At 44.3% G+C, this 18,074-nt stretch overlaps 2 protein-coding genes across 3 annotated transcripts; one reads left to right on the top strand and one right to left on the bottom strand.

The window, feature by feature from the left end:
- The first annotated feature begins 1,922 nt into the window (after positions 1-1,922).
- gfm1 (G elongation factor, mitochondrial 1) lies at positions 1,923-13,106 on the top strand. The gene is made up of 18 exons (XM_024444480.2): positions 1,923-2,121; positions 2,291-2,443; positions 2,640-2,772; positions 2,965-3,169; positions 3,264-3,380; positions 3,536-3,686; positions 3,836-3,990; positions 4,201-4,285; positions 4,434-4,571; positions 4,828-4,929; positions 5,058-5,114; positions 5,255-5,392; positions 5,584-5,666; positions 11,222-11,384; positions 11,787-11,931; positions 12,037-12,197; positions 12,321-12,374; positions 12,559-13,106. The coding sequence occupies exons 1-18, from the start codon at positions 2,047-2,049 to the stop codon at positions 12,688-12,690; spliced, it is 2,247 nt and encodes a 748-aa protein (XP_024300248.1). The 5' UTR covers positions 1,923-2,046; the 3' UTR covers positions 12,691-13,106.
- lxn (latexin) lies at positions 8,277-17,301 on the bottom strand. 2 transcript variants are annotated; one of them, XM_024444482.2, is made up of 7 exons: positions 17,063-17,301; positions 10,474-10,638; positions 10,167-10,226; positions 9,736-9,910; positions 9,453-9,589; positions 9,070-9,132; positions 8,277-8,983 (listed from the first exon to the last, which is right to left on the bottom strand). In XM_024444482.2, exons 1-7 carry the CDS (start codon positions 17,213-17,215, stop codon positions 8,864-8,866), a joined length of 873 nt encoding a protein of 290 aa, XP_024300250.1. In that variant the 5' UTR covers positions 17,216-17,301; the 3' UTR covers positions 8,277-8,863. The 2 variants fall into 2 exon arrangements, with proteins under 2 accessions (XP_024300250.1, XP_024300251.1); XM_024444483.2 differs by lacking the exon at positions 17,063-17,301 and adding an exon at positions 10,893-11,040.
- Positions 17,302-18,074: the final 773 nt, after the last annotated feature.

The following is an 18,074-nucleotide window of genomic DNA, read 5'->3' as shown; positions in this document are numbered from 1 at the left end:
TGCATATCTCACATATCCCCGCTTCACATGTGAAGGGAGATACTCTTCGTCAAACATCAATAACACCAACAGGCTTTCCCATCTTTTTCAATCCACTGCACAGTTCAGACAGTGTGCTCCAACTACTCCTGATATGTTCCTCCGTAAACCACAAGGCCTCAAAATCCAATGCGACATGAGAGATTACACCTTTTAACGATGCTCTGCTCCAAAGATCGAGACTCTCCACTTCATTTGTCGATACTTTATAGAGCCTTAATGCCTTTTCCTTCTGCTCTTTCGGGCACAGAAGAAGTTTAAACAAAAGCACTTCTGGTCTCTCTGACCAACTCCACCTTTCCTAATGCATCTTTTACCATCCTTGATACTTCAAAATGGATCTCCCAAAAAAAAGCATTATTGCTAGTGAATCGTACTCCAACCAAAAACCTATGCTCATTTACAACTTTAGCCCCCTTTTGTTCCATTTTTTTTAAATCACAGTCTTCCATCATATTCAATATTCCTCCACTCCAGAAACAGTCATCCTTCTCGTCCTCTAGTTGTATCTAGTGAGCATCTCCATTCTGTCTGGCCATGCTGGATCCATCTTCCTTCCGGTCCCCAATTCTCGAGTCCTTCCGTTTAAGTTGCTCACTGCACACCACACATTTTATGACATGGAAAGAAAGACACACCCTCAACGGATAAAGCCAAGGCCACTCTCATAATAAACTCTGCCCAAGTCATAGCCAAACAATAGCCAACGATATGCCCTGTGTGTGATTCAGTTCAACCAAATACATATTATAGTGAGTAATATTCACGACATGTTATAAACTGAACACTGCAACAGCTCACGGAATAATCTTCTAAAAGCAGAAGCATACATGTTTTCCTGTGTAGGCTGGAGTACTGTATTTCATCCAGGGCTCAAAATAAACTTTTTAAAATTGGTAGCACTGGTGCTCTCCACTTTAAAAAGTTAGGAGCACATAACATGATTTATACTGATCAAAAATATGAATGCAACATTCAACAATTTCAAAGATTTTACTGAGTTACAGTTCATATAAGGAATTTAGTCAATATAAATAAATTCATTAGGCTCTAATCTATGGATTTCACATGACTGGGCAGAGGTGCAGCCATGGGTGGGCCTGGGAGAGCATAGGCCTACCCACTTGGAATCTATGCCCACCCACTGGGGTACCAGGGCCCAGCTAATCAGAATTAGTTTTCCCCCACAAAAGGGCTTTATTAAAGACAGAAATACTCCTCAGTACCCCCTCAGGCGATGCCGCAGGAGAAGAAGCCGGATGTGGAGGTCCTGGGCAGGTTACACATGGCGGTTGTAAGGCCGGTTAGACATACTGCCAAATTCTCTAAAACGATGATGGAGGCGACTTATGGTAGAGAAATTAACATTAAATTATCTGGCAACAGCTCTGGTGGACATTCCTGGAGTCAGCATGCCAATTGCACGTTCTCTTGAGACATCTGTGGCATTGTGTTATGTGACAAAACTGCACATTTTAGAGTGGCATTTTATTATCCCCATTACAAGGTACACCTGTGTAGTGATCATGCTTTTTAATCAGCTTCTTGACATGCCACACCTGTCTGGTGGACAGATTATCTTGGCAAAGGAGAAATGCTCACTGACAGGGATGTAAACACATTTGTGCGCAGAATTTGAGAGACATATGCTTTTTGTGTGTATGGAAAATGTCTGGGATCTTTTATTTCAGATTATGAAACATGGGACCAACACTTTACATGTTGCATTCATATTTTTGTTCAGTTTAGATGGCTTTGTCTGGGGCTACGTTTGGATTTTTGGTAGTGAACTAGCACACGTTTGTCCGCCTTGCCAATGTGAGTCACTATTACATTTGGCAAAGTGGATTTGTCGATCCCCCCCAAGTTTGACTCCTCAGACATGCCGTAGTCCCGGAAGTAATGTTTCACAACGAACCGGCGTGCCGTACCGTGACTTTCACGGGTTGACTGACATCCAGTGGGGGTTGTGTAAACGGAGCTAAACCCGTCCTGTCTACCACCAAAATGCGACTTCTAAAAGCAGGACTAATCTTAGGTCAGACACATTTAAGGAAACCGGGAACACTAACATTAAAAAAGGTAAGAAAATGCCCCAAGCCGTTGAGAATAGGACAGGTGAGAAGGGATGGAAATGGACACGCTAGGTTAGCTATCTAACCACTGGATGTCCTGTCTCGCGTTGTATAACGTTAGCTAATAATATAGAAACTATTCTGAAAGATGTCAATTTTTTTTCTTAATTTTATAGGTGTTGATGAACAGTTGTCGGTCGTGCTCCTCTGTTATCGTCCCCAATGAAAGAATCCGCAACATCGGAATCTCGGCGCACATCGACTCGGGGAAGACCACACTCACGGAGCGCGTCCTCTTCTACACGGGCAGGATAGCAGAGATCCATGAGGTGAGTTAATCATGATCATAATCTGGCTCTGATTTATTGCAGTAGCTATTTGAAGTGTGTGTTTGCGCCCGCCTCCCTGGGTGTTTTAGAGGGAGACAGACAGACAGACAGACAGACAGACAGACAGACAGACAGACAGACTAATACTATTATGTGTGTTTATTTGTACATACTGTGGTTCCCTCTAACTCTATAGGTAAAGGGAAAGGACGGAGTCGGGGCCACCATGGACTCGATGGAGCTGGAGAGGCAGAGAGGCATCACCATCCAGTCAGCTGCCACATACACAGTCTATAAGGATTACAACATCAACATCATCGACACCCCAGGTATGGTTGTACCTGGCAGAGAGATTTGCATTAGTGGCAACCCAGATCTTATGACCAGGTTCTTTTTTCTTTTTTTTTGACGGATATACCATAGGTCACAGATCGATGCTAGTGTAGCCAACAGCTGTTGAACTTAGGATGTATTTTTGCTTTTGAATTTAACCCCAGTTTCCTCCTCTCTGTCCTGTCCAGGCCATGTGGACTTCACCATCGAGGTGGAGCGAGCCCTGCGTGTTTTGGACGGGGCGATCCTGGTCCTATGTGCAGTTGGAGGGGTCCAGTGCCAGACCCTGACCGTGAACAGACAGATGAAACGCTACAACGTTCCCTTCCTCACCTTCATCAACAAGCTGGACCGCATGGGAGCCAACCCCAGCCGCGCCCTGCAGGCCATGAGGTCAGCAGATATACGGATACTGTGGAGTAGACAGATCGACTAATCTGGTTTTCCATAAGCTCTGTTCTGAGTCCGACTGTGTTCCCTCTGTCAGGACCAAGTTGAGCCAGAACGCAGCCTTTGTGAACATCCCCATCGGTCTGGAGGGGAACATGAAGGGCATCATAGATCTCATAGAGGAGCGCAGCATGTACTTCGAGGGCCCATTCGGGTAAGAGAATGGAGAATGTGTGATAATGGCAGGCATTTAGAGATGACTTACATCTCAGGCCTGAAACATTTCCATAGCTGGCAACCCTCTTAACTGGAAGAAGAAAAAATGTACGAAAAAAAGACTAATCCTCCTGTCCTCTGTGGTTCCTGCAGACAGAATATTCGGTTAGATGAGATCCCGGCGGAGTTCCGTGTGGAGGCTGCAGACAGGAGACAGGAGCTGGTTGAGTGTGTGGCTAACGCTGACGAGACCCTGGGCGAGATGTTCCTGGAGGAGAGGATCCCCACCGTGCCAGAACTCAAGGTTTGTGTGTGTGTGTGTCTCTGTTCATTATGTCTTGGGACATCGCAATAAATGATGTCATTTGATCTTCCGCATCAGTGATGTTTTTCTGCTATGACCTGTGAACTCTGCCTCCTGGGCCATGACCTCTCCCGTCTCTCCTACCACAGACAGCCATACGCAGGGCCACAGTGCAGCGGCTCTTCAGCCCCGTGCTGGTGGGTACTGCCCTGAAGAACAAGGGGGTCCAGCCTCTATTGAACGCAGTGCTGGATTATCTGCCCAACCCCACAGAGGTCAACAACTACGCCCTCTTCAACGATGAGTGAGTATGACCTCTGTGCCTAGACAGTGGCACCATTCAATATGACACGACCGTCTTTGAATGATGAATTGATATGCCAAAATCTGGTCAGAGTATGGGCTCGGGGACAAACTTGAACAATGCATGCGTAACTTGACGTTTTGTGCCATTGATCTATTGATGTCAATGGAAGATTTCACCACTGTCCTTGTGCTGTTTCCCCTGTGTCAGGGAGTCCAGTGACAGTACTAAGATCCTGATGGATCCCACCAGAGACGCCTCGCAGCCCTTCGTTGGCCTGGCCTTCAAACTGGAGGTGAACACATCACAGCGCTCAAACACTGTGTGGCAAACCATCTTCAGCAAGTAATCTGGCACATTTACTGTATACACTTTATTTGTGTGATAAACTGTATATGGGGATTGTGGCCTTTCTCTCCTCTCTTCCCCTTACTCTGTTCTAGGCGGGTCGGTTTGGTCAGCTGACGTACGTGCGTGTGTACCAGGGCTGTCTGAAGAAGACTGAGTATATCATCAATACACGCACTGGCAAGAAGGTCCGTGTGCAGAGGCTAGTGCGTCTCCATGCTGACCAGATGGAGGTGAGAACCAGGAAGTGAATGTAAATAGAGTAGACCAATGGATTCAGTGCTATGAAAGGCACAGCACTGTGATTGGTTAGAACGGTAATGTTCCGTATTTGTTTTTTAGTTTGTTTCTACCACCCAGAACCAATGACCCAGATCCCCCTACCTGACTTATCCTAGTGATAACATCTCACGATTTACAAGCAACTTTATCTCTACCTTTTTATAACTGAAACAATCTTAATTTGGTGTCGTCAAACTGTTTGGTCAGGATGTGGAGGAGGTGTATGCAGGGGACATCTGTGCCCTTTTTGGGATCGATTGTGCCAGCGGAGACACCTTCACCTCCCGGACCAGCGCCAACCTCTCCATGGTACATCCCTATGGCCATTGTCCAGACTAGATAAACAACCATTCAGCACTCACTAACATGTATTTAAAGACGCAATCTGTTATAATGTTATGACCTTGAGCATCATTCAACATGTGTTTCTCCCACAGGAGTCCATCCACATTCCAGAGGCTGTCATCTCCATGTCTATGAAGCCGTCCAACAAGGTGGGCCCCTCTCGTATTCGATGTAGTATGAGGAGTTTAAATGACCATACTAAGGCTCGATACTATTTCAGTAGAGTATATGAGCATGTATTATCAGTAATTAGCGTCTCTCTATAATAAACTCTCTTCCTGTGGATCAGAATGACATGGATAAGTTCTCTAAAGGCATCAACCGCTTCACCAGAGAAGACCCCACGTTCAGGGTCCACTTTGACACAGAAAGCAAGGAGACTATCATCTCTGGCATGGGAGAGCTGCACCTGGAGATCTACTCACAGGTACAAGTCTAGGGCTCAGCTCTCCGGAGATCTGAAGATCCTTCTGTCCGCAGTGTTTTTGTTTCATCCTGTTTTTACAGTGGCTTAAGTTGTCTTGAATGTATTAGACTTCCAAACATCTAGAATCTTTAATGGCATTTCAGTGCAGTAAATCAAGCTGACCTTTTTACTTTCTCGCTGTCTTTCTGTAGAGGATGGAGAGGGAGTATAACTGCCCCTGTGCGATGGGAAAACCAAAGGTATCCTTCAGGGAGAGCGTGACCAGTGCGGTACCGTAAGTACCACTCCTAACAGACACACAAGCGCCAACGATGTCCAAATGAACCACTCTCAGAAGCATTCGATTGTTTACAGTGATGGCTTCATTCAGGGCCGGTCCTGGACGTTCTGCCGCTAAGACAAAAATCTGCCCCGCCCCCAATATGTTTGGTATTGGGCCAATTCTTTTCTCAGCTAAAAGTCGGAGGCACATAACATAATAGCATCCCAATTAATAGGCCTATGCTACAAATTAAACAATGTAACACATCTGGTTAGTAGGCTATATAAACAGTTCAATGTCAATAACATAGCCTAATATTTTCAATCTGATTACATTGACAAAATCGCCAATGCCCTGCACGTTCTGCCGCCCTAGGTGAGACACATAATTACATCTTAGACATCCTTATGAATCTGAGCATGGCACTTTCAAAAGTTACCCAAACAGAGGCTCTACTGACGCAGAAAACTGTAAATTTCAACTGCTTGCGACTCGTCCGTTGTACAACCCAACAATAGAAGTGCTTCCCTAAAAGCTGACTGGGTTTAAACAAACATCTACTCTTTTCAGAAAAAGAAAGGCTCAATTAATAGGGACAGAATAGCTAAATCAATTCTTTTTTTTATCTCCTCGAATATTATAGCCTGCAGTTTAGCTTCAGATTGTCATAGAGAAGAATCAATGTATCCCCATAGGTAGCCTAGTGGTTAAAGCGTTGGGCCAGTAACTGAAAGGTTGCGGATCGAATCCCCAAGCTGACAAGGTAAAAAAAAATCTGTCGTTCGGCCCCTGAACAAGGCAGTTAACTGTTCCCCGGTAGGCCGTCATTGTAAATAAGAATTTGTTATTAACTGACTTAACTAGTGAAATAAAGGTTAAATTTAAAAAATAATAATAATATGCATCTTTCGCAAGCATTTTAAAGCTTGTTTCTAACAATGTATCACTGAGTTAAGCATTGTTATAGAACGCTTGATATAATCTGGATACGTTTTATGTATTTATTTCAAAATATAAAGCAAACGATATGTATCCTTTTGGCCCTTTTCTTTAACAAAGGGTATGTGATACCCTCAGTCAATTGGGAGCCCTGGTTTTTAGTCAAACACACCAAGCCCTTCCCAGACACGGAGGTATTTAATCAGTGCATGCGACAGTATTGGAGTATTTGGCCAACATCTATGGATAGGATAAATGTGTCTGTCAAACAGTTAGGCTTACCACTTATTTTTTGGAAGATGAAGAAATAAGCTCAAATTGCCTATGTTTATGCCCATAAACATTTTTGGTGGCCGCGTGCACATATAGGAGGTCCCTTACCAGGCAGAAGGGAATTTTACTTTAACCCCCGCATCGGAGAGTTACATTGTCGCTATCACTATGCAACCTACTACCTATAGTAGGAAAACCAGTTTCTTATTAATAATATCCCACCTGTTATCACAAATGGCACGACCCCATAATTGTTACAATTAAAATACCACTTTTATAGAACATATTTAACATGTGTTTTAATATTCCTGTAGAACTGTAAAACAGAGCTCATTTGAGCTTTGGAAACAAGTGCTTTCATAAATGCATGGCGGGGCCTCGTTTGGCTGGAGCAGTGTCAAATAAGCTTTATGTCAATGACCCAGCCTTAACAAGGTTTGTTTATTTACATATCCAATTTGATTGTCCAACATCAGCATTTATTTATTTAGTCTCCACCTATAGTGGCCTCTTTCCTTTTGCTGTGGTGCTGCATTGCAGTCAGCGATGTTCTCTCTCGGTAGCTGTCCATGGTCCTGATATCAAATCGTCTGAGTTTGCTTGAACACAAGCCTGATCTCCAGCTCCTTCCACCTCTGGAAACTATCTAGGTGATCATTTGACTTCTCATGCGAGCTGAGAAGGTGGCACTGATTCTTCCAGTCCCCGGTTCCTTCCCTGACTAGAGCAGATTTGCACTCGTGTGAAAAAAGTTTGCAATCAAAAACAGAAGGCTGCATCGTTTTGCTTGGAATAGACAAGCCTTGGTCTCTCCCGGTTCGCCATCCTTGTAGTGGGCCACCGATAACTTTCATTGCTCCTCGTCTCTTGGGAAATTCCTCTTTTATGTTTTTTACCTAGGAGTTGGATTTAGCAGCAGCACCACCACTGTCGTCGGGGACAGGGAGCGCCGAATCTGGGTCCAAGATAGTAGGGTCTTCGCCGGCATTGTTTGGAGGTGTGACCACCTGTTCTTGTCCAGCCAGAGAGCTGTCATCGTCGGTGGAAGTGCATGGCTCTGACTCCTCCGGTTTGCCCTCTTCCCTGCTAGAATCAGCGAACGGGGGCTCGTTGTTCTCGGCGAATGAATGGCCTGTCCTCGTGTGCTTGTCATTCTCCACACTGATACATTTCACCAGCGAATTTCTTTGGTTTAGTGCCACTTTAAAAAAATATATATATATATATTTGCTTCCTGATAGTTTGTCTTTTAGACATGGTAGCAAATTGTTTCAAATCTCTATAGATTACTTTTTGCTAAAATGATATCCACTAGTAGTAGCTAGCTAACATTAACAGACTAGTTTAGGCTACTGCCTTAATTAATCACTAATCGTCTTCGTCACACACAAACTTTTAAAAATACAATCATTTATTTGGCATATTATTTTTTATTAATGTTTCACAATTGGATAATCCCATATAAACACACACATCACCATAGCTACCAAGGATAGTGGGAGTGAACTTCGGGAGAAGCGGGAATGGAGTGGGGGTGAGAACTGCGTCAACGCTATGAACTGATGGCCGGGGTGTCGGAGGGCGGTGTAGTAGCCAATCAGGGGCGCCGGAGGGCGGTGTAGTAGCCAATCAGGGGCGCCGGAGGGCCGACCCTGGATTTATTAGACCCCTTTACTTCATCAATAGAGTATATTAACAGAAAACGCTTTTACAAACGTGTTATATCTTACCAAGCGTCTTACAAGCCGACGCCGTAAAAGCAGTGCATTCACATAGCTGCAGTAAGGCCATTGGCGTGTGCCCTATCCTCTCCTCTGACGCAGTAGTGGCAAAGGGAAACATTTACTAAAGCTAAGACGAGTGTGATGTGTAAAGCTCAGCTTTTCAAAGCAGGTAGAAAGTGGCTTTTTACCCTTCATTCAAGTCCTAAGAAAGATGTGCTATACTTTTCTTTGCAGCACTTTGAGTAAGGCTGAGGAGTGTTTTTGCCGTGTATCTCAGTTGGTGGTGTTTGGAGGAGCCTCACAGTTGTGGCACTTTGGCTGCAGCTCAGTCTGCAGGACTTGAACTCCCTGTTCTGGGGACCAGGTGACTAGCAGCTTCCAGTGGATGATCTCCTGCACACACGCAAGAATGTTCCTATATAATAATAAACATGACATCCGATGTTCTGTTAAGACGGGTGGCAGAATGTTTTAGTTACCTGGGAAATCATTTCATGCAGCAGGACATGGTAGTTAACCCTCAGCTGGTCCTTCTCGGTCTCCTGTTAAGGGACGGACAGAACCAAGTGTGAGAAGGATGGACAGAAAGTGTGTGGGTCGGGAGTTAAGGGTCAATTTGGAATTGGGCAGATGTCTCCATGGTTACACTGAGGTACTAGTCGAGTTACTGTCCGACTACATTGCAGACGCATACCAGGCCTGGATAGGTATTTAACATATCAGCTAACCACATGGTATAGCAATCTGATGCCGACTGCACAGTCAATGGCGTGGCACGTAACCGGGCACGTAATTGGTTGATGCAATGCAATGCCTGCGTATCTAGTTGGGCGGGAACTCAACCTCTCTCTTTGCTGCTCACCAGCTGTGTGAAGTTGGCCACCTGGGCCATGTTGTAAAGCGTGCTCTCATTGGACTCCTTCAGCATGATGAAACTGGAGGCCACACCCCCAAGGTGCCAGAAGGGCTTCATGTTGGGCTCCATGTGACCGTAGCTGTCTGTCAAAGAGACCACAAACACATAACGGTCAGAAAGACCACAAATGGACCACAGTCTGAACAAAAATGGTAATTTGAGTGGTTGTCATGTTTGGACATTATGCTAAGGCTGACGAAGTTGTGTGTATTTGTGTCTCTATATCTACCTGGTATATCGTTTCCTGACACCATGTTATTGCTGGCTCTGTGTTGCTGGTAGAAGGCCTCTTCCTGAGCCGTGGTGTTGCTTTGAAGCAGTCCCTCACAGGAGGCCTGGACTTGGGGAGCACTCTGCCCCTCTCCTCCTGGAAAGAGGAGCTCTGCAGAGCACTGCCCTGAAACCTTTTATAGGGAGAGGAAAGGGTGAGGGGTTGAGGTGGGGAGGAGAAAATGGAGAATAGGAAAGGAGTGTTTGGGAAAGGAATGATGTTGCAGTATTTTAGGAGAAGAGGGGAAGATGCAGGAGAGGGGAATATAGGTTGTCTAGGTTGTCTAACACAGGTGTATTTATCACCGTGGCAGTGTAGCCATGTATTTATTCAGACTGCTGTTGTCTGTGCAATAGTGAGTCACTCAGAGAATGTGTGTCGGATCTTACGTTACTGATAATTTCCTGCATGGTAAGCTCCAGTTGATACTTCCTCATCTCTGCCACATCCTGAGAGAGAGAGGTGAACCACTTAATTAAAACAGTTGTCAAAATAAGCCCTATAAAGGCACATAGATATATACCCAAGTCTGTTAATGTGCCGTTTGTGCCGGCTGTTGATAACTGACTTTTTATCCACACTGACCTCCCATATCCATCTTCAAGGATCCTTCCTAGCTTTGTAATATTAACTCCCCCAAACACACACACATACTCACTCCCCAAGGTATGCTGATCTTCCCATCTCCACTCTTACCTCTGCGCTGCCGCTGTGTACTTTGCTGAGAAATATCCACCTGTAGGGTGAGCCGTAGCGGGTGTTCAGGTAGTGTTGGACCACCGTGGCTGCCCGGCGGGCAGGGTAGTGACTTGGGTTCAGCACGCCAGTCATCATCACTTCCTCCACCACCACCTCCCTCACCTAATCCACACCGGAGAGAAGAGAGGGGAATGAGAGCGAACAGGGGGAATGAGAGAGAGCAAGGGGAATGAGAGGGAGCAAGGAGGGTTGGGAGAGTGTCTGCTCTGATGGGACTTTGACCTCTGTGGGTGCAGGAAGTCTGGTCCTGCCCTAGTTCTAGATAAGGAGACGACCGAGGGGGAGAATACAGAGAAACATAGTGAGTAAGGGGAGGGTAGAAAGTGTCGGAGGAAGAGGGAGGAAACTGTTCTTGCCTGTGCCTGGAAAGTCCAAGACGCCCTGCCTGTTGAGAGGCTGTTGCTGGCAGACACTCAGACCGCTGGAAGAGCAGCCACACGCAGGGGTAGAAACTTCCTGCTTCCTCCCAAGCCAGGAATTCAGTTAGGACTGCCCCTTTTTAAAGAGACAGGCCACACATTTCCCCCCTCTACTGTAACATAAAAGCATGGCAAATGACCATTACAGCTCCTTTGTTTGTAAGTATTGATTGTTTGGGCAACTATAGCAGTTATTTACCTAGCAATGCTTTAATGAAAATCCTCTGAATGAATGACTGATTTTGACGATATGCTTGTCTCTGCAGGTTTGACTTCACCCATAAGAAGCAGTCTGGTGGTTCTGGGCAGTACGGTAAAGTGATAGGAGTTCTGGAACCTCTGGACCAAGAGAACTACACAAAAGTGGAGTTTGAAGACCAGACTGTCGGAACTAACATCCCCAAACAGTTTGTGCCGGCTGTTGAGAAGGTAAGCATGTCTGGCTGTATTCTGAAAATCACCTAGGCCCTTGAGTAAGTGTAATTCCCATTTAAAAAAAAAATATATATATATTTTTAAATCCTGTTGCTTTATTCAGGTAGAAATTATAGTAGAACTCTTATCTCATACCCCAAGGGTGGGCAATCTTTTTGGCTCGAGGGCCACATTGGTATTTCGAAATTGAGGGCTGCACATATTAGTTTGTCAAAATCAATGTGGCCTACAAAAATTGCACACAGTTGAAAATATGTCGGTCCATTATCCTTTCTAAATTTTTACTTTTTAAAAACTCAAACCTCCCGTGGATCGGCTTGAACAGGCCTGCAGGCCATAGTTTGCCCACCGCTGTCAGTCATTCTCCATCTCCTCACTCATCACTCTGTCCTGCAGGGATTCAGAGAGGCCTGTGAGAAAGGCCCTCTGACTGGTCACAAGATCTCAGGTATCAAGTTCCTATTGGAAGACGGAGCGCATCACATGGTGGACTCGAATGAGATCTCCTTCATCCGTGCAGGGGAGGGTGCTCTTAAACAAGGTGGGTGTCAACCAACCAGAATACACCCTTGTTGATCTCCCTCTATACTTTTTCCATGCTTCTCAGCTTTTTGACAAACCTACTGAATGTCTCCTCTCTCGGTAGCCATGGAGAAGGCCAACGTTGCCGTGCTGGAGCCAATCATGTCAGTAGAAATTGTGGCGCCCGATGAGTTCCAAGGGACTGTCATCGCCGGGGTCAACCGTCGCCATGGCGTCATCAGTGGGCAGGATGGGGCGGAGGGCTACTTTACTTTGTATGCTGATGTGAGTGCAGCTCTGTCCTACTCATACTTCCTATGCCCTTTTTATTTCTGGAAAGACAGGATAGGTTAAACGTCTGTCCAGTCACTGTGTATTTGATGGTTAATCTCCATTTCCTCTCCCCAGATTCCACTGAATGACATGTTTGGTTACGCCACAGAGCTCCGGTCCTGTACAGAGGTAAGGCACTGGCTGCTCTAGTCGGATGTCAAGACGTCATAAAAATAAAGGACACGAAGCCATATATTTTCAATGATATTGAGTTTGTATTTCCAATGTTTTTGTTAGACTACTTACTTTAGTCCAAAGAAATTAACTATGATCCTTTCTGGAGGACTGATGTGGGGGTGTGTGTTGTGTCCAGGGGAAAGGAGAGTACACCATGGAGTACAGCAGATACCAGCCCTGTCTGCCTGGCACTCAGGAGGAGCTCATCAACAAATACCTGGAGTCAACAGGACAGCTGCCTGCCAAGAAGGGGAAGTGGAAGAACTGAGCGTGGACCACCCCCACACACACAATCACTGAATTGTAAACACATTGCAGTACTGCAATGGAATGCTCGACAAACACAAACAGCGCTCAACCTGCTGTAAACATACTGGGCCCTGCCTTACCAAGGTGGGTGTATTATATCGTATGTGCATTCAAAATGCTACAAATGGTCAGACAGATGACCAAGTGATTTCCTTGATTCACCCTCGTTTTCCGTCATACTCTCGTCCTAAAGTATCTATTTTCATTTGGCCTCGGCTCTCCAGCAAACAGCCTTGTCCCCACAGCCTAGCAGTTATTATGAAGACTTGAGGCGAGCTCAAAGTTTGGACTTCAACTTGGGCATGTATATTAACTGGTTTTGTACTATGTACAGCATGTTGTTATAATGAAGATGATTAAATAAGATTTATCTAATTCAGTGGTTCCCAAAGTTTTTGAAGTCCCGTGCACCTTCAAACAGTCAACCTCCAGCTGCTTACTCTAGCACCAGGGTCAGGGTACTCTCAAATTTGTTTTTTTGCCATCATTGCAAGCCTGCCACACGCACACACTATACGATACATGTATTAAAAACATGAGAATGAGTGTGAGGAGTTGTCACAACCTGGCACGTGGGAAGTGAGGAAGTGCGCTTATAGGACTAGGGCACAAATAATCAATAATTCTGCTGTCTTAAATAAAACTTTATTTGTTCATTGAAAATTGTGAATAACTCACTACAGGTTAATGAGAAGGGTGTGCTTGAAAGGATGCACATAACTCTGCAATGTTGGGTTGTATTGGAGAGAGTCTCAATCTTAAATAATTTTCCACACACAGTCTGTGCCTGTATTTAGTTCTCATGCTAGTGAGGGCCGAGAATCCACTCTCACATAGGTACGTGGTTGCAAAGGGCATCAGTGTCTTAACAGCGCGATTTGCCAAGGCAGGATACTCTTGAGCGCAGCCCAATCCAGAAATCTGGCAGTGGCTTCTGATTTTAAATTACATTTTAACAGAACCAGAACGAACCGCTTGTTGCAATTTTGATGAGGATCTCTTGCTCAGATATCAGTAAGTGGACTGGAGGCAGGGCATGAAAGGCATAACGAATCCAGTTGTTTGTGTCATCCGTTTCGGGGAAAGTATCTCCGTAATTGCGCACCCAACACTTCGCTGTATCACATTTGACATTGTCCGTAAGCTTGAGTTCATTTGCACACAAAAAAATGATGGAAAGACATGTTGTCCTTGTTAATGCAGACAGAGAAGACCTCCAATTTCATAATCATAGCCTCAATTTTGTCCCCCACATTGAATATAGTTGTGGAGATTCCCTGTAATCCTAGATTCAGATCATTCAGTTGAGAAAAACATCAGCCAGATAGGCCAGTCCTGTGAGAAACTCAACATCATGCAAGCGGTCAGACAAGTGAAAATTATGGTCAGTAAAGAAAATTATAAGCTCATTTCTCTTTTTTTTTTTTTTAAACGTGTCATCTTTGCCCCTTGATAACTAGCGCACTTCGGTATGTTGTAAAAGTGTTACATTGTCGCTGCCCATATCATTGCATAGTGCAGAAAATACAGGAGTTCAGGGGCCATGCTTTAAAAGTTTACCGTTTTCACTGTAGTGTCCAGAACGTCTTTCAAGCTGTCAGGCATTCCTTTGGCAGCCAGACCCCTCAGTGGATGCTGCAGTGTACCCAACTGGCGTTGAGAGCAACTGCTTGCACGCACGTTACCACTCCACTATGTCTCCCTGTTGTGGCTTTTGCGCCATCAGTACAGATACCAACACATCTTGACCACCAAAGTCCATTTGATGTCACAAAGCTGTCCAGTACTTAAAAAATATTGTCTCCTGGTTTCCAGAAGAGGATGTCTTCCTTAATTGAACCCCCATAAACGTAATGGACATACAGTGCCTTGCGAAAGTATTCGGCCCCCTTGAACTTTGCGACCTTTTGCCACATTTCAGGCTTCAAACATAAAGATATAAAACTGTATTTTTTTGTGAAAAATCAACAACAAGTGGGACACAATCATGAAGTGGAATGACATTTATTGGATATTTCAAACTTTTTTAACAAATCAAAAACTGAAAAATTGGGCATGCAAAATTATTCAGCCCCTTTACTTTCAGTGCAGCAAACTCTCTCCAGAAGTTCAGTGAGGATCTCTGAATGATCCAATGTTGACCTAAATGACTAATGATGATAAATACAATCCACCTGTGTGTAATCAAGTCTCCGTATAAATGCACCTGCACTGTGATAGTCTCAGAGGTCCGTTAAAAGCGCAGAGAGCATCATGAAGAACAAGGAACACACCAGGCAGGTCCGAGATACTGTTGTGAAGAAGTTTAAAGCCGGATTTGGATACAAAAGATTTCCCAAGCTTTAAACATCCCAAGGAGCACTGTGCAAGCGATAATATTGAAATGGAAGGAGTATCAGACCACTGCAAATCTACCAAGACCTGGCCGTCCCTCTAAACTTTCAGCTCATACAAGGAGAAGACTGATCAGAGGTGCAGCCAAGAGGCCCATGATCACTCTGGATGAACTGCAGAGATCTACAGCTGAGGTGGGAGACTCTGTCCATAGGACAACAATCAGTCGTATATTGCACAAATCTGGCCTTTATGGAAGAGTGGCAAGAAGAAAGCCCTTTCTTAAAGATATCCATAAAAAGTGTCGTTTAAAGTTTGCCACAAGCCACCTGGGAGACACACCAAACATGTGGAAGAAGGTGCTCTGGTCAGATGAAACCAAAATTGAACTTTTTGGCAACAATGCAAAACGTTATGTTTGGCGTAAAAGCAACACAGCTCATCACCCTGAACACACCATCCCCACTGTCAAACATGGTGGTGGCAGCATCATGGTTTGGGCCTGCTTTTCTTCAGCAGGGACAGGGAAGATGGTTAAAATTGATGGGAAGATGGATGGAGCCAAATACAGGACCATTCTGGAAGAAAACCTGATGGAGTCTGCAAAAGACCTGAGACTGGGACGGAGATTTGTCTTCCAACAAGACAATGATCCAAAACATAAAGCAAAATCTACAATGGAATGGTTCAAAAATAAACATATCCAGGTGTTAGAATGGCCAAGTCAAAGTCCAGACCTGAATCCAATCGAGAATCTGTGGAAAGAACTGAAAACTGCTGTTCACAAATGCTCTCCATCCAACCTCACTGAGCTCGAGCTGTTTTGCAAGGAGGAATGGAAAAAAATGTCAGTCTCTCGATGTGCAAAACTGATAGAGACATACCCCAAGCGACTTACAGCTGTAATCGCAGCAAAAGGTGGCGCTACAAAGTATTAACTTAAGGGGGCTGAATAATTTTGCACGCCCAATTTTTCAGTTTTTGATTTGTTAAAAAAGTTTGTAATATCCAATAAATGTCGTTCCACTTCATGATTGTGTCCCACTTGTTGTTGATTCTTCACAAAAAAATACAGTTTTATATCTTTATGTTTGAAGCCTGAAATGTGGCAAAAGGTCGCAATGTTCAAGGGGGCCGAATACTTTCGCAAGGCACTGTATACCAGGAGCTGTGCCAGGCCCGCCATGTCGGTTGACTCATCCAGCTGTAACGCATAGAATTCACTGGCTTTTAGGTGAAGCGGTAATTGTTTCAAAACATCTCCTGCCATGTCACTGATGCGTCATGAAACAGTGTTGTTTCATGAAGGCATTGTCTTTATAGTTTTTCTTGGCCTTTCCCCCAGCATTGTCCCAGCCATATCCGCAGCAGCAAGAAGAATGAAGACCTCCACAATAGTATGGGGCTTGCCTGTCCTAGCCACTCGGTAGCTCACCATATAAGACGCTTCTAGCTCCTTCTTATTAATGGTATCTGTTGCTTTTATACATGTCTTAAAACCTGAAAGTCATCTTAATTCTCGCTCAAAAAACTCCTTTGATTTATTTTTCAAATTGGCATGTTTTGTTTCTAAATGTCTGCTCAAGTGTGAAGGTTTCATCGAGGGAGGGGGAAACTCACCGAAATGTATAGCCCAGTTGCTAAAAATATAAATGGGCTGTTTAAAAATGTGATTTCTTTTTTTTAACAAAAATAAATATTTTATTTTTAATAACCGTTTCACCAGGGTGTCATTGTTCCTTCATTTATTTAGCAGATGGTTGTGTGGTTGACGTTAGAATTTTGTTGCCTGAATTTGATATAATCTGGAAGACAGGAAAGCACAACTTGGTTGTGAAATACTATCTAATATGTATCACAACAAGAAGCTGGACAAGGTTAAGTCAAAGCAGTATTTTCATGCAAAACAAACTGGAGACTCATTCTGCATGTTATGTAGGCCTATGCTGATGTGCCTCCTCTGAGTAGTGGATTCTAGGGGTTTGTAGCTCACTCACCTCTGTAGTTGTCTGTGTCTCCTCGCTCAGAGGAACACTGTTTGGGTGTTGATCAGACCCCACTGGTGGTCCTGACCCAGTTCTGACAGTCACTGTCGGGTTCCCATGGACCACGGTCGGAACAACCAGAAGGATAAGTAGCGTCCAGTCCATACTCCACACTGTAAGATCTGAAAACTAATGCCAGAGAGGATTGAGGAGTCCTCCTAAGGAATGCAAACTGATCCCAGTTCAGGGTTATGTAAGAGGAAGGATATGGAGTGAGAGGAAACAGACTGTCCAGACTCAGCTGCCTGTTCTGTTTACTTGGTCTTTATCAAAACAAACTGCTCTTCTGCAATTCTGAGTCTCATATAGGCCTACACATTTAACACCGAGTAGAGCTGTCCTCTGGATAAGTTATTTCTGTAAAGGTGCAGTTCAGTAAGAACTGTGATATTCCAGTTTAAAGATATTTCCACACTGTGGATGTTATTTTAAAGTAATAATGCTATTTTAAAGTAAGAGCTTTTTGTAAGAGAACTCCTGGGCCTTCATATCAACATTGAGTAGAAACTATTCTAAAATACTACTTAAACGGAATTTAGAAATTGTGTGACTTATCAAACAACCCTACAAGCGTCATAAGCACACCAGTAGGAGGTAACCATTGATAAATACCAATTGTTCTCAGCCTCAGTGCTAGTGCACGACCTTGGCTGTTTGCATGTAGAAACGCCCCTAATGAACCATATATGGTCAAAACCATCCATTTAAAGCCCGTGGGGAATATACAACGCCATACCATGAAACACAAAGGCGCAACCTATAAAAGCTAATAGATTTATTTCAGACTGAAATAGAATGGCTAGTGTCAGAGATTGAGTACAACCAAAAGGTTTTATTTGGCTCGCTCAGTTATGGCTTGACCAGTAAAAAAAAAGAAAAACATCTACAAAGAGAGGACCATTAGGACAAGTCAAGTTGCTTTAGCAATGGCAAATATACTTGAGTAGGCAACTCTCACTAATAA

Source organism: Oncorhynchus tshawytscha, linkage group LG14, assembly GCF_018296145.1.
Source record: "Oncorhynchus tshawytscha isolate Ot180627B linkage group LG14, Otsh_v2.0, whole genome shotgun sequence".
In the NCBI taxonomy this organism is placed as follows: Eukaryota; Metazoa; Chordata; class Actinopteri; order Salmoniformes; family Salmonidae; genus Oncorhynchus; species Oncorhynchus tshawytscha.
This window is presented reverse-complemented; position numbering and strand designations above follow the sequence as displayed.

Excerpts from the sequence above, each read along its gene's own strand:
- gfm1 (XM_024444480.2), top strand. The coding sequence starts at position 2,047 with ATGCGACTTCTAAAAGCAGGACTAATCTTAGGTCAGACACATTTAAGG. Across the intron at positions 4,572-4,827 it reads TCCATGCTGACCAGATGGAG|GATGTGGAGGAGGTGTATGC; the intron begins GTGAGAACCAGG and ends CTGTTTGGTCAG. Across the intron at positions 4,930-5,057 it reads CCAGCGCCAACCTCTCCATG|GAGTCCATCCACATTCCAGA; the intron begins GTACATCCCTAT and ends TTTCTCCCACAG.
- lxn (XM_024444482.2), bottom strand. The coding sequence starts at position 17,215 with ATGGACTGGACGCTACTTATCCTTCTGGTTGTTCCGACCGTGGTCCAT. Across the intron at positions 9,133-9,452 it reads TGGCCAACTTCACACAGCTG|GAGACCGAGAAGGACCAGCT; the intron begins GTGAGCAGCAAA and ends GTCCCTTAACAG. Across the intron at positions 8,984-9,069 it reads TGCATGAAATGATTTCCCAG|GAGATCATCCACTGGAAGCT; the intron begins GTAACTAAAACA and ends GCGTGTGTGCAG.